General features: G+C 35.8%; 1 protein-coding gene across 1 annotated transcript; it reads left to right on the top strand.

Annotated features, from left to right (window-relative positions):
* The first annotated feature begins 538 nt into the window (after positions 1 to 538).
* On the top strand, positions 539 to 3,475 carry LOC131022501 (uncharacterized). Its single transcript, XM_057952015.1, has 8 exons — positions 539 to 792; positions 1,083 to 1,374; positions 1,464 to 1,556; positions 1,907 to 2,051; positions 2,153 to 2,263; positions 2,350 to 2,432; positions 2,542 to 2,599; positions 3,066 to 3,475. The coding sequence occupies exons 2-8, from the start codon at positions 1,099 to 1,101 to the stop codon at positions 3,143 to 3,145; spliced, it is 846 nt and encodes a 281-aa protein (XP_057807998.1). The 5' UTR covers positions 539 to 792; positions 1,083 to 1,098; the 3' UTR covers positions 3,146 to 3,475.
* The last annotated feature ends 11,427 nt before the right edge of the window (positions 3,476 to 14,902 follow it).

Below are 14,902 nucleotides of genomic sequence, written 5' to 3'. Positions count from 1 at the left end.
TTCGTGCCGAAAAATTTAGGGTCATTTGAAGCGGGACGGAGGAAATATATTTTTTGTTTATCTCTCAATGATGATACTCTTCAGAGGATAACTGAGCTGAGCTTCCAATTTGAACGTGGACTCAAGATTAAAAAGAGTTTTTGGAGTCTGTTCTAGTTGACAATATTGATAAGAACACAGATCCTATCATCTGTATTTAAATATTGATCTAGATATCTTGTAGATAGGAAGAGGCTTTTCCTCTATAAAGCTAGAGGGCTTGCTAAAGAAATTAAAGCTATCCATGTTTATTAGAAATAACAAAAAAATATATGTTTATCTTATTAAAAAAAGTTTGGCTCTTTGTAGAAATTTTCAAGGGAAAAATAAGTGAAGAAAAAAAATTTAAGAAAATTTGATAGATGTTTGAACTTTGTTAACTGTGAGGACATAATTGCACCATTCATTTGAGAATTTGTACGTTTATGCACCAGAAGTTACTTTAAAGATATTTTTGCATTAAATTGTAACATTAAGGGCCTTTTAAAAATAATACATTTGAAAACCCTAGATCATTCCGCTAAAAAAAATAATAATAATAAAAAAAACATTCTGCCGTCCATCCCCTGCCGTAATTTTCTCACTCTGACCTCTCTCCCTTTGCGGCGGCACCCCCCAGCGGCCCAGCCCTTCCTCCTCCGCCTCCGGCGCCAGCAGCAGCCCACCTGCCATCCGTGCGCATCCCTGCTCCTCCACAGCGGCACAGCCCGCTGTCGACCGTCGCCGGCGTCCAGCAAAGCAGTAGCGTTCAAGGTAGCTTAGAGTATGTGTTGTTGCTGGTAGTCTGGTACATTATAGAATCTTGAAAACGGGCTAAATTATTGTTGATTGAATGTTGCTGTTAGTCTGGTACACTAGCGACTGTGTTGTTTTTGGAATTAATGCCTGAATAAACATTAAATTAAGGCAAAGAACACATCAGAAAATTATAGTCTACCGTTACATTAGGACTATTACTTTATCTGTTTTGTGATTCTGCTACAAGCTGGTTTCTGTTGTCAATTTCTGAAAAAATGATTGTCGTTTAATTGTTGGCATTGTAGCTGAATTAGGGAAAATATGGGGCGGGCATACAAAATGAAAGGGCAGAAAAGGAAGAACAAAGAGGAGAAATACGACAGAGAGGAAGAACCGGAGCAATTAGTTGAAAATTTCACGCCGCAGCCGTCGAAGAAAGTGAAGACGGACTGTTCGGGGTTGGAAAATGAGGAAAAATTGGAGAATGTGGTTGATGATATGCCCGGAATTCCGATTGCTGTGGACACGGGCAATAACAAGCAGCGCGTCATCTTTGTTCTTGAAAAGGCCTCGCTGGAGATTGCCAAAGTTGGGAAGGTTTGTTTCGAGTTGAAAATTGGAAGTTTGTTGCATTGTGTGTGTTTTGATGAGGAATTTCGTTTCATTTCTGTTGTTTTTGGTGACAGACTTATCAGCTTTTGAGTTCGGACGAGCATGCCAACTTTTTGGTGAAGAATAAGCGTAACCCCGCTGATTATCGGCCCGATATAGCTTTTCAGGTTTGAGCATTGGATCAGAACTTGCTTAGTATTGTTTATGTTTTGCTGATACTCGTTTTGCTTTTTGAACTCATGCCCGTACAATGTGGTTGCATTTCCTTTAGAACCGATGAGTTGCACCGATTTGATGCTAGCCTTTTAGGATATTTGTTTGTGCTTTTGCTTTTGAAGATTAGAGAATCTGCGCTTTAAAAGTCATGATACTGATTCTTAAATACAAGCTAGGAGTTGATACTATATCTTCATGCTCTCTTTTTCTTGGACAACAACTCGTTTAACTTGGTGTTCCTTGTGTGTAATTATAGGATACTATCCCATCTCTAACATACTCAACATATTGGCAATTCTAGGCAATCCAAACAATTTTAGATAGTCGCGTGAACAAAAGTGGGAGACTGAAAGCTCTATATGTAAGGACACAGCAAGGTCTTCTTATGGAGATCAAACCCCATGCGCGTATGCCAAGAACATATAAGAGGTTTTCCGGCCTCATGGGTCAGTGTAACAGTTTAAAGTAGCACATTTTCCATATATCCATCCGATTAACGTATTGTTGAAATATAACATTTCTGATCTTTCTTATTAACTGTTTGCAGTACAATTGCTGCAAAAGCTGCACATTACTGCAACTGGCAATGGTGAAAAACTTTTACGTCTTGTCAAGAACCCCGTTACCCAGTATTTACCCACAAATAGTCGTAAAATAGGTGAAGTGGATTTTCTATGCTTATTTGTGTGTTTAGTGTTTGTATTTGCTGCCAAATTAAGTCTAGTTGGTTTTATTGGGATGCAGGTTTCTCACATAGTTCAGAAAAATTGATCGATATGTACAACTATGTTGGTAATATCAATGAAGAATTGGATCTAGTTTTTGTGGTACATTACCAGTCCTCACTACTTTCTTCCATTGTTTTATTGCACTTGCTTTATCAGTGTTATTCATTTAGCTGAAATTTGTTAACATCCTTCTCTGGTGCATCAACAGCTAGGGGCAATGGCACATGGGAAAATTGATGAAGATTATGTTGAAGATTATATCTCAAGTAAGTGCTCTACAAATTGATTGATGTATTTAATTACCTCTACACGTAGGGAAATTAGGAAGGAAGAGAAGAATAGGAATGAGATGGATAAATCATATGATTGGAAGGCATATAATCAAATTAGTCACTAAAAACCAACACAATCATGGGCCTTTGGTGAACTACTCATTTAAAATCAAGTAAAGTAAATATTAGACACAGGAGAATGTTTTCTAGTGATTCACCCCTTGTTTGTTCAGTCACTTCCCTTGCTCAAATTATTGCTTTGAATAATAACTATTGGTACAGCGAGGCGACGCCTCTGTGGTATTATGCTATTGATTAATACGTATCTTCTAGTTTAAGAAGTTCTTCAGCCATATTACCAAATTAGTCAGAGATTTTTGCAAGATTTTCATATTTTGTTTCTAGTTTTCAATTCTTGTTTATGTATGTATATTCTGATAATCCTGATGTCTGCTTGCAGTCTCCGAATATCCACTGAGTGCTGCATATGCCATTTCGATTATTACAAATGCCGTAGAGCGAAAGTTGAAGATCTTGTAAGTCGCAGCGAAATCTCCTATTTTGTAGTTTGGTTTGATATGCAAGCAGTGGCTTGAGCAGATTTTCTGTTTCCAGAGATCTCAATTTTCTTAATTTCTATGACCAGATACCAATATATATTGGGTAAGTCAAGTGTAATTTTGGCTGCTTAAGAAAGGCACAGATAATGTGTTGTAATTTTCATTACAACACATGCACTCCAGTGATTTTCATAAGTTGCTAATTTGTAATATTTGTCGTTTGGTTTAGGCACTCCAGTGATATTTTTGTTGGACCAGAAATTCAGGTGTATTGTTTCTCAAACCGAATGAAGAACTTCGTTTCTTGTAATTTTAGTAAAGTGTTCACTTTCTAAGTTACAGTTGCAAGTAAGCTTCAAGCAAATGTAATACTCCATGATTTGTCTAGTCCATTAAGCTAATTTCATTAGAAACTCAAGAATTCATCATTGAAGACCTTGAGTGCCTTTTTGAAGATGGATATTGCAATATATATAGGTAAGTGGATTGTTTATTTTCAACTAGTAAAAAACCTGCCGACCTATTGGATCCTGCATATTGGGATTTCATTGTTATTTTAGCCAGTGTTATGTCTTGTGAGCTCAAGTTGTTCACTCAAGATTAAAATGGTTTGAGATTACTCAAAATTGAACGATTCGAGATTAATTTTGAGATTGATTTATCTTATATATGGAGGAGGCCAAGACTCTTATGTGGTGCTATTTTGAGACTTAAGTATCGGATTGAGTATATCCAACCGAATAACATATTATGAGATTAAATCTCGACGACTTCAAATTTTGTTTAATACAGCAAACCAAAATTGGTTGCTCATCATCGTGAATTCAGGTACAAAACTGAATGGTAAATAAAATATCTTCACCACACAGTGTTACTAAAATTGTGCATTATGCTGCTTTGTGGCATCTTCCAAAGTCTCGTACTAAAGCTGGATAAGAGAAAATAGTTTGAACATGGTAAAAATGAGGGTTAATTGCACGTAATACCATGAATTTTGGCCGTAATCTATTATTTTCACAATTTTTTTTAAAAAAAATCATCTTTCATAACAGATTTAATTATTTGTTCAATTTTTTCACGATTTTTAATTTCGATGACCGTAAAATTGACAAGGCAGTGATGTGGATTTAAGATTACACGTAACATTGACGTGGAATATATATGAATTTAAAATCACTCAAATAATACTCCATCCGTTCACAAAAAATAGTTCTTTTTTGTCATTTTGAAATGTCCACAAAAATTAATCTATTTCTATCTTTGGAAAGTTTCTCTCACATGGTACATCTCTTTTCTCCACTCACAATACAATTAATTAAAATTACACAAAAAAAAAATTTGAATTGTTTCGTCTTTCAACATAGAATTTCAATCTTCTTTCCCCAATTCGTCTTCTACCTACAGCCGGCGGCCGCCACCCATCTCACCGCTGTGGGCACCCGTCGCGCCACTTCTTCCTTCCCCTCATTATTAATCCCTAATCCTTAGCGAAGCAATCTGCAGTGGCTGGAACAGCTAACGCCGGAGCGAACAAGGAAGAAGGGGAGTGGCCGTAATTCCCCTGAATTCGCCTGTATTCCTTTTTCAAGCTTCCTTCCCCAATTCGCCTGAATTGCTTCGTATTGCCCACCGTCGCTAACATGTAAGCATTTACATTGCCTTTTTCTGATCAATATGTGTTCGACTTATTCCTTCTCAATTTTTTAAACTTTTGTAATTTGTGAATGCGAGGAAGGAAAATTGAGAATCAAGCTGCGATGCAATTCAGGAAGAAGGAGGACGAACAAAAATTAGGGTTTTACCCTAATAACAATAATGAAACCCAGCACATAAATCACCGGAGTGGAACAAGTATGGCCCGTGCTGGTGAGCCACATCAGCGCCACGTCAATTCCAATTTGAGAGAAACTAAAAATCGTGGGAAAATTAACAAATAATTTAAATTTGTGATAAAAATGAATTTTTTTAAATTTAAAAAAAAATTCAAACAAAGTTCGTGATATTAAATGTAATTAACCAAAAAAATTATCCTTATTTAATGGCACGAGTCTAAAAGAGCCCAAGCCAAGTTCTAGAAACCGAAATACAGCTTAGCTTTAGGAAAATATATATAAATATTTTAGTAGTATCTTCTAAATAAACTTTTAGATATTTAGTAAAGTTCTACAATGAGCTAATAATTGATCATTCGATCTAATATGTACCCGAATATCATTTGCCATCCCTTTGAAAAGCCATACATATAAATATAAGTGTTGAAAGAAAGATAAAAGTTAAAAAATAACTTACATATACTAAAAGTTATAATTAATCAAAATTTGATTAGTATTTAAATAATCAAAGATTTATATATAACAAAAAATAATCAAAGATTAATATATACTACCTCCGTCCCATTATTTATGGCTCGTTTCTTTTTGGCATGTATATTAAAGAGAGTGATATTGGAAGAAAAATTATATGATCACACATGTTTAATGAATCTTAAATATGGTTAATAAAATAGGCATTTGGTCCTCCATAAATCTGCTGCCACAGCCACGGGCGAGGCCAACGCCGGCGCCGCCGCCGCCATCCCTTCGCCTTATCTATGCTTGTCTTCTCCTTCCACCCCTACACACCATCCTTTGAACAACCAACCAAGAAAATCAAGAAATCCAAGAAATTAATTCAAAAAAAAAATTGAACAACCAACCAAGAAAATCAAGAAATCCAAGAAATTAATTCAAAATTTTTTTTGAGGGTGAACATGCCATTTTACAGGAAACGCCCAGAAAATCTCTTTGGAAATTCAATAAACCAAGGTTAGAAAAATGAACTCACACTCAATTTAACTAGAAAATTCTCATTCTATACATTGTGTAGTTTATTCAAGCAAGAAAAATCAAAAAATCAAAAAAATAAGGTGGAGGCGGTAGAGCCTCTGCTCTTCAATTTTTTCACAGGGAGGAGGCGGTGCCGCTGATCCGGAGGCGGCACAGATCCGGAGCCCCAATTTCTGAAGATTAAAGGGGAGGTTGGAGGCGAGCGAACTGGAAGACGAAAGAGGAGGGCGGAGGCGGTGGGTGGAAGCGGCGTCGCCGCGCCCTCGCCTTGTCTCTTCTTCCTCAGCATCGGCGACGATTTCAGATCGCCAACTCAAGCTACACAGTAGATCTCTGCGACACAACAGAGGAAAGGCGATGGAGAATAGGGAAGGAAAATAAGGGCGAGGCGGAGGGCGCTCTCCGCCGCCGTTGCAACGAGTCCGGCTAGCAACCAGTGGTGGAGGAGAGGCAGCCAGAGAGAGAGTGTGTTAGGAGTGATTGACAAGAGTTATGGAGAGAGAGTGTGCTTTGTTTTTAATTAAAGTAAGTGTTATTAGGCTTTTAATTAGGGTTTTAATTAACATTAATCACTCCCTTATTTTTTCCAAAATAGGAAACGTGCCATCAATAGCGGGACAACCCAAAAAAGAAAACTTGTCATTATTAACGGGGCGGAGGGAGTAAAATTTTGATTTATGTTAATTTTTAAAGAAATTTAAATCTAATTACATATAGAATTGTCGAAACTGTGACTTTTAGACCATCTCCACACTCAAACTATAATTCGCAGATCTTCTGTTATTTTCATTTATTTTAGAAAACAATATTATGGGGAAAACAATATTTTTACGTTATTTTACTTTTTTTAGGGGTAATTGCCTGTAAATTCTTAACGTTTACACGAAATTGGTTTTTGCACCATTTTTTATTTTTCTACTTTTAAATACCTAACCTTTAGTTTATTGTCTGAAAATTATCCGGCGACTAGTTTTTTCTTACGCCGGCGTCGGAAATGCCACTGTGGCAGCCGAAATCGACGAGGTGGCAGTCGGAATTCTCCACTTGGCTCTTTTTTAACATGTGGCAAAAAAATCTAAAAAAAATTGAAATAAAAAATACATGTGGAAAAAAATAAAATAAAAAAGAAAATCACCCTCCCTCTCCCCAAATCGTCCTTTCCCCTTCCCCTACCCCAAACCCTAACTCTCCCTCCCCCCCACCCGGCGCCGCCCCCTGCCACCTCCACCACCGTTGGCGCTGCCTGCCACCCACCGCCACCACCACCAACGTTCCACCACCTGGAGCAGCAGAGGAAGCTCCAGATCTCGATCAAGCTCAACCCGCCGCCGTCCTCCGCCTCACCAAGCTCCAGATCGAGAAGCTCCCCCACCTACTGCCGCTCCCTCCCCTTTCCCCACCCTCCGCCGCAGTCAAGCGCAACCCCATCTTCCGATTCCTGTACGAGGTCGGAGGTCGGAGGCCGCTGTTGGAGATGGTGGCTGGAGGTGTGATTCCGGTGGTGTATGGTTGGGGTCGGGCGCTGGTGGTTGGATTTCAGAGGTTGGGGGCGGCGCGCCGGTGGTCCTTGGTGTTTCTATGGTCCTTGGGTTTTTGGTCCTTGGGTTTTCTTCTCCCTCAAAACAACGATCGGTGGCCGTTCACCGGAGCTTAAGGGTCATCGGCAACGGTGGAATCTGAGGAGAAGAGGTGTTGTGTGGGAGGAGGGAGCGGCGATGGTGGCGGCAACAGAGGGAAGAAGACGAGAGGGGGGTGGGGGATTTCCTTTTTTTCTTTTTCTTTTAAATTTTTTTCCACATGTAAAAATAGGTCTAGGTGGCAATTCCGGCTGCCACCTTGTCGATTCCGACTGCCACAGTGGCATTTTCGATGCCGGCGTAAGAAAAAATCGGTCGCTGGATAATTTTCACACAAAAAACTAAAGGTTAGGTATTTAAAAGAAGAAAAATAAAAAATGATGCAAAAACCAATTCCGTGTAAACGTTAGGAATTTACAGACAATTACCCCTTTTTCTTTAATATGTATAGAAAATAATTTATAATTTACAGATCTTCTATTCGGGGGTGGAAAACAATATTTTTCACTTATTTTTACTTTTTTATATATCTATAGTGAATAATTTTTCATTATTTTCACTCAAATTTATGATAATATTATTATGGATATTTTCTTTCATAGAGAACACGAGGAAAAAAAAAGTGAATGTGAATGTGAAAGAATTTTCGTACATTTTCTTTAACCTTTTTTTTATGATATATTTTTTTAAATTACATAGTAATTAGATTTCTAATTAAATTCATTGTGAAACTTTTTGTGTGTGTGTGGGAACCAACGACAAAGCTTCATAAATCATAAGGAATTAATTGGGAGTTACAACATACAAGCATGCAGCTACACCTACACTCTCGTACACAAGTATAATCTTGAATGGGGTGGTTGCCTATTGTCCAAGAGGTCACAGGTTCGAATACTCTCGGCCACAATAACCACTAGATGGGGTGTGTGTGTGGTTTATATTATTTATAATGTAATTTCATAAAAAAAAAAGAGTATAATCTTGAAACTGATTTTTTTTGTGTGTGTGTGTGTGTGTTGGCAAAGCTATTTTAGAGCATGCAGCAACTCTATTTGCTTCATCACGCATATGATTGAAAAATTACTTTTCTAAGTAGATGAATTGATCGGTTTATACTGGACAATGTACAAATCATTTTTTAAACAAGCTCTTCTTGTGAAATATATATATATATATATATATATATATATATATATTAAATTTCATGCACGGTATTATGAAGATGCACATGAAAATAAATAACACCATCACAATTAATTAATAGTATATACTATCATATATTATAGAGTTGCTTCATCACGCATATGATTGAAAAATTACTTTTCTAAGTAGATGATGAATTGATCGATTTATACTAGACAATGTACAAATCATTTTTTAAATAAGCTCTTTTTATGAAATATATATATATATATATATATGTGTATTAAATTTCATGCGCGGTATTATGAAGATGCACATGAAAATAAATAAGACCGTCACAATTAATTAATATAGTATATACTATCATTATATTTCGCACTATGTTGTCACACGAACGAGTTGTTTTTTATGTGCTATGTCGAAGGGTTATTCAGTATACACAATAATTAAGATGCAAATTGGATTTACATCGAAATAGAGTAATATACCTGGCACATCATCATTTAGCATATATACAAAATGAGTTATGACTCCCTTTGCACTACAATTTATGGCTCGTTTTTATATTTTGGTTCGTTTCACTATTTCTTCCTAATTTCTATATAATGCAACAATTGACTCTTGAAAATGAGTCCTATCACTTTTATTCAATTTACACATATTTTCTTTATTTTTGCCGAAAAGAAATAAGCAACCAAATAACACGACGGGGAAGTATTTCGTAAGATTCTTTCCTTTCAGCCAAAACGAAAAGCAAAATTTAATGTTTAATAGAAAAAAATTTGCATTAATTTTTTATACAATCGAAATGTACATCCACATGTATTTATACAATTAAAGTATAGTATTAATTTTTAATCAAAATTTATTAGTAGTCACAATTAAAATTTAATTTGAATGAAACTGGAGTATCTCTAATATAAAATTGGTACTCCCTCCGTCCCACGAATCTTGACACGTTTGGTTTCGGCACGAAAATTAAGGAGTTGTAAATTACTGTTTTAAGTGTGTAATTAATAAAATATAAAAGTGATAAAGTAGGAGAGATAATGTAATAAAAGTAATAAAGTAGGAGAGAGAAGATAATAAATATAATAAAGTAGGAGAGAGAATGTAATAATTATTACCTAAAATGGAAACGTATCAAGATTCGTGGGACGGCCCAAAAAAGAAAACGTGTCAAGATTCGTGAGACAGATGAAATATATTATTATGGGGGCATGAGTGGTATAATCAACTTCAATAAATTAATAAACAAAATTGATTTGGTCTTAAACAAATCTTTTTCGATGGAGGATTTTTTAGATTTCAGTGACTGTTCCTCTGTTTATTAGAAGGTCCCTATAAAGAAGAATGAATGTTCTTCCACTAGCTTTATTGAGCTAATTCAGTTGAAGATGATTCCAAAAGATTCATTCATGCAAACTCTTTTCTAGTCAAAGGAAATTAAATGACTCAAAAGAATGATAAGGCAGTGTTTTGCAAATTCACTTATTTTATTTTAGTTGCACGAGAGTTGATAGTTAATATTCGTGTCATAAAAATTAGTGGCATTTGAAAGTGTAGCTATTAATGATTAGCTACATCATCAAATGTCACTAATTTTTATGACACACATAATAGACTTAATAGCTACCAAGCCTCATGTGACATATCATTAATAATTTTTTTTCCAGTGATAGGAAAAATTGTGTATTATATTCAAATTAACGGTGTATTCATTCTGATTGAACATAATTCAATTAGTGTTCATGAAATTTAATTAGAATTTATTAATCTTCAAATTAAAAAACATAATTCAATTAGCGTTCATGAAATTTAATTAGAATTTATTAATCTTCAATTAAAAAATTAATCGGAGCAAATGAACCTTACATCTAAATATACCAAAAGTGTGCCTCTCTTTCTTAATCGAAACTTTGCGTGACATCCATATTGGCGTGAGACATATGAAGAAATCCGAAATAATTGGTTGTCGATTCAAATATATAGTTTATGTGTAAATCAGATAATTCACTTTTATATAACCTATCAAATGTTTTGTAAATAGCTAATATTCCTTTTATAAGTGCGACAATATTAATTTTTTTTTGAAGATAGTGCGACAATATTATTAAATATTGTTATCACTCACATGATTAATTAAAGTTGCAATTAGCTAAAGACACATGTCCATTTAATACCAATCAAGTTCTCTTATCTTAATTAGCACTTTAAAAAATAGTTATAAATTTGAACTGCTTATCTGAAGATGAAACTCAAATTCATTTAAATTTTCTCTAAAAACAATATTCATCTCTCCCCATATATAAAAGGAAAGGAAAAGAAAAAGAAATGACATCATGATTCAAAACTTGTCGAATGCATATATTAACTCACCTAATTGATGGGGGAGTTTGTGATGGGGAAGGCGATGAGGATTCCGGGTCATAGGGATGTAGTTGAGGGAGAGCTCATGGGGGTGAAGGAGGCTCTGTCTTGGTTAAAAAGTCTTGGGTATTTGCATGGCTGGGTGGAGTGCGACAGCAAAATTGCTTGTGATGCTATCTTGAAGAAGGAGAGGCTTATCAACGAAAGAGGTATTCTTGCTGATTTCTGTCGTCGCGAGCTGGCCTCCGGCCCCGGATTTCGTTTATGTAATGTTCGCCGTACTAGAAACGCTATAGCGCATTGCTTAGCTAAAGCTGCGAGAGATATTTCTACGATACATGTTTGGAATGAACCCCCGTCGTTTGTGGAGGGTCATCTCCATGTTCCGTGTTCGTGCAATGAATAAAATCTCTCTTTTACTCTAAAAAAAAACTCACCTAATTGATCGGTTTCAAAAAAAAGAACTCACCTAATTGATCAAAACTTGCTTTAACGTTTTTTTAATTATGGTCACTTGTCATTGACCAAAACAGACTTCAATAATTGAACCTTTTCCAAAATCATTCCATTCAAAAAGATTTTTTTTTTTTTTTATCGGGCAAAGTCATGTTAGATGTTAGTAATTAGTTCCCCCATCCACTCCAAGAACCACCTTATCTCTCCATTCACCAAATCCACCTTATATCTTCAATCTCCAATTCCCTCTTGCTCCCATCCACTCCAAGAACCACCTTATCTCTCCATTCACCAAATCCACCTTCTATCTTCAATCTCCAATTCCCTCTTGCTCCCAAGAGGGATCGAACCCGGGTCACTTCACTTAAGTGAGGACCCGGTGGCCAGTGGGCTAAGCCCCCTGGTTTCCATTTAAAAAGATTACTAATTTGTGGATGATTTTATATTATTTTTATAATGTTCTATGACTCTTAATAAAACAAAAATGATTTTATTCCGACCTAAGTAGCTTTTGGTCACCGTCCATTAATATTGCGATAAATTAAGCCAATAATAACTAATCTTCGGTTGCATATATATCGAATCTTAATTGCACTTCAACTTCAAGTAAATGAAATTACATTTCATACAAAGTGAAACTTTATAATTTGTCTTTGAAACATTTTCTTGCATAAAAAAACCGTTTTACAAGCTCTTCGTGAGGGAAAATAAATCATATTGATTTGACTGGGTCTCCACCTTGTTCATGTATTGCCTATATTAATTATATCGTGTTTTAGTTTTTTTCTTATATTATTTGTATGAATTATATATATGCATATGTACATTTGTTATTAATGTGCACATATATTGTATTACATGAAATGAAACAAAAAAAAACTTGAAATAGTATAGCAGTTATAGGGATATTGTGACATTGTAATTTACAAAAGTGGCCCGGTATATGTGGGCATTAAAATAATAAAATTAAGTTGGATAAGTGGAAACACCAATGCAACGTTAAGCATGGAAAGGTGATGGCTGGTACGATGGATCTGATTGAGGGGAGTGAAAATTTTCTGTGTGCGTATCGAGACGCCAGGAACCGTACTGCTGTACAGTTGGGTTTACTGCCGAGGGAAGGGGATAAGAGGTGGATTCCGCCGCGGAGAGGAGTGTTCCGGCTTGATGTTGATGTCTCTATTCATGCCGAAGGGCAGCTGGTGGGCGTGGGTTTCATTGTTAGAGATTATAGAGGCAAGATTAAGGCTGCAGTTGCTAGACGTATCGGGCGAATGGAGACTACGCTCATGGGAGAATTACATGCTATTCTGTTGGGAATTGGTTATTGCTTGGAGAATGATGTTTTACCGCTAATGGTTTATACAGATTCTCTTCTAGCGGTGCATGTTCTAAGCGAACAGTCGGGAGGAATGGATTCACGTGATGACCTTTATGAAGCTTTTGTTGGTGCGAAGGAGAAGTTTATTCTCGAGGTGAATCATGTTCGTAGGGAAGCTAATAGAGCGGCCCATTTTTTGGCAAATGTTGCCATTTCTTTTGACGATGTACTGATCTAGAAGTCCGACTTTCCACTGGGCCTCACAGATATTGTGAGTCGCGATTTGAACTAATGAAAGTTTCCTTTGTTCTTCAAAAAAAAAAGTGCTGATTTGATATGGTATAATAGAGATTTGAATTACATATCCTACCTAAAATGTGGTACACACAATTCAAAATATTTGCATAATGCCTCATGGCCCTTGTTTTATAAAGAACCCTTCTTACCAAACATGATATTACTTATTAGAGTGTTGTATGTATATTATGCACTATAAACATCCTTAACAAACAAACTCTAAAGGGTTAAATATGATCTCAAAATTTTGGTGTCTTTTGTTTATGACATTAATTAACTATAACTTTTTTAAATATCTTGAAATATTCAAATTTTGTTTAAGGTTGTTCCGCTACAAAAATTCTAACGTAGGGTATCTTATTAGTTTCACCCAATTAATATGTTTCTTGATCGAGTTGAAATGTCAAAAGAATGAAGCTACCAAGCAAAAAACATATATCACGAGTTAGCCTAGTCAGGTATCTGATACTCGATTTTTTGATGTGCGGTAAAATTAAACAAATTTGTAAATTTCAGAATATTTGAAAGAATATATTGAAGTAGGGATTAGAAATAAACAAAATGTCAATATTGAGGTCATAACTTCCATTTAATTTTGAGAATAATTTTGATTTAAGGTGTATGGTAAAATAGTATAAAGATTTTTATCACTTTGAAAAATACAGAATGATATGCATACAATACTAAATTATATGACTTGTATTAATTAATTACACTACAAAAAAGCGCCGATTTACCGGCAAGATTTACCGGCGGCAGCTCCGCCGCCGGCGATTACCGGCGGCCTTCCGACGGCGGAGCTGCCGACCCGTAGTTTTTGAATATATGGCGTTAATACCGGCGGCAAAATCGCCGCCGGTAAAACTATCGGCCGCCGGTAAATGTCAATTAATTTTTTTTTAATATTTAACAAATAGCGGCGGCATCTGCCGCCGGTGATTAGCGGCGGCAAGATTGCGCCGGTAAAAAGAGAATGCGGGTCGGGCTTTAGCGGCGGCAATGGGCCGCCGCTAATTTTTAAGCCCAAATTCGGGCTTCAAGCCCTAACCCTCTCCAGACCAGATCCCCCCTTCCCCTCCAGCCCCCCTGCCCTGCCCTGCCGCTGCACTGCTGCTGCCTGCCGCCTGTCGCTGTCGCCGTCGCCTCCGTCAAGGTAAGCCCCTCATTTCATTCTCTATCTCTCTCTCTCTCTCACCCTCTCTTCATCTTTCTCCTCCTAATTTCAGGCCAATCCTGCCGCCTCACCGCTCCTGTCATCGCACGGTTCCGCCGTCGACTCCCACGGTACACTCTCATTTTTAATAGACTTTTATTTATTTATTTATTTATTTATTTATTATTTATTTGTTTGATTAAAATTAACTTAACTCTAATTAATTTATAGGATGTTTAAAGTATGACTAATTGAAATTAATTTGCTAATTAGATTAATTTTGAATTGATTTAACTATAATTACTTTATAGGATGTTTAAAGTATGATTAATTGAAATTAATTTGGTAATTAGATTAATTTTGAATTGATTTAACTATAATTACTTTATAGGATGTTTAAAGTATGATTAATTGAAATTAATTTGCTAATTAGATTAATTTTGAATTGATTTAACTATAATTACTTTATAGGATGTTTGAAGTATGATTAATTGAAATTAATTTGTTAATTAGATTAATTTTAAATTGATTTACTGTTTCGAATGAAATGATATGTTATTTTATATTGTGGGATAGATTTAATCAATTTCTTAAG

This window comes from Salvia miltiorrhiza, chromosome 4 (assembly GCF_028751815.1).
Source record: "Salvia miltiorrhiza cultivar Shanhuang (shh) chromosome 4, IMPLAD_Smil_shh, whole genome shotgun sequence".
Lineage (NCBI taxonomy): Eukaryota > Viridiplantae > Streptophyta > Magnoliopsida > Lamiales > Lamiaceae > Salvia > Salvia miltiorrhiza.
The sequence above is the reverse complement of the archived record's forward strand: the minus strand, read 5'-3'. Positions and strand labels throughout refer to the sequence as shown.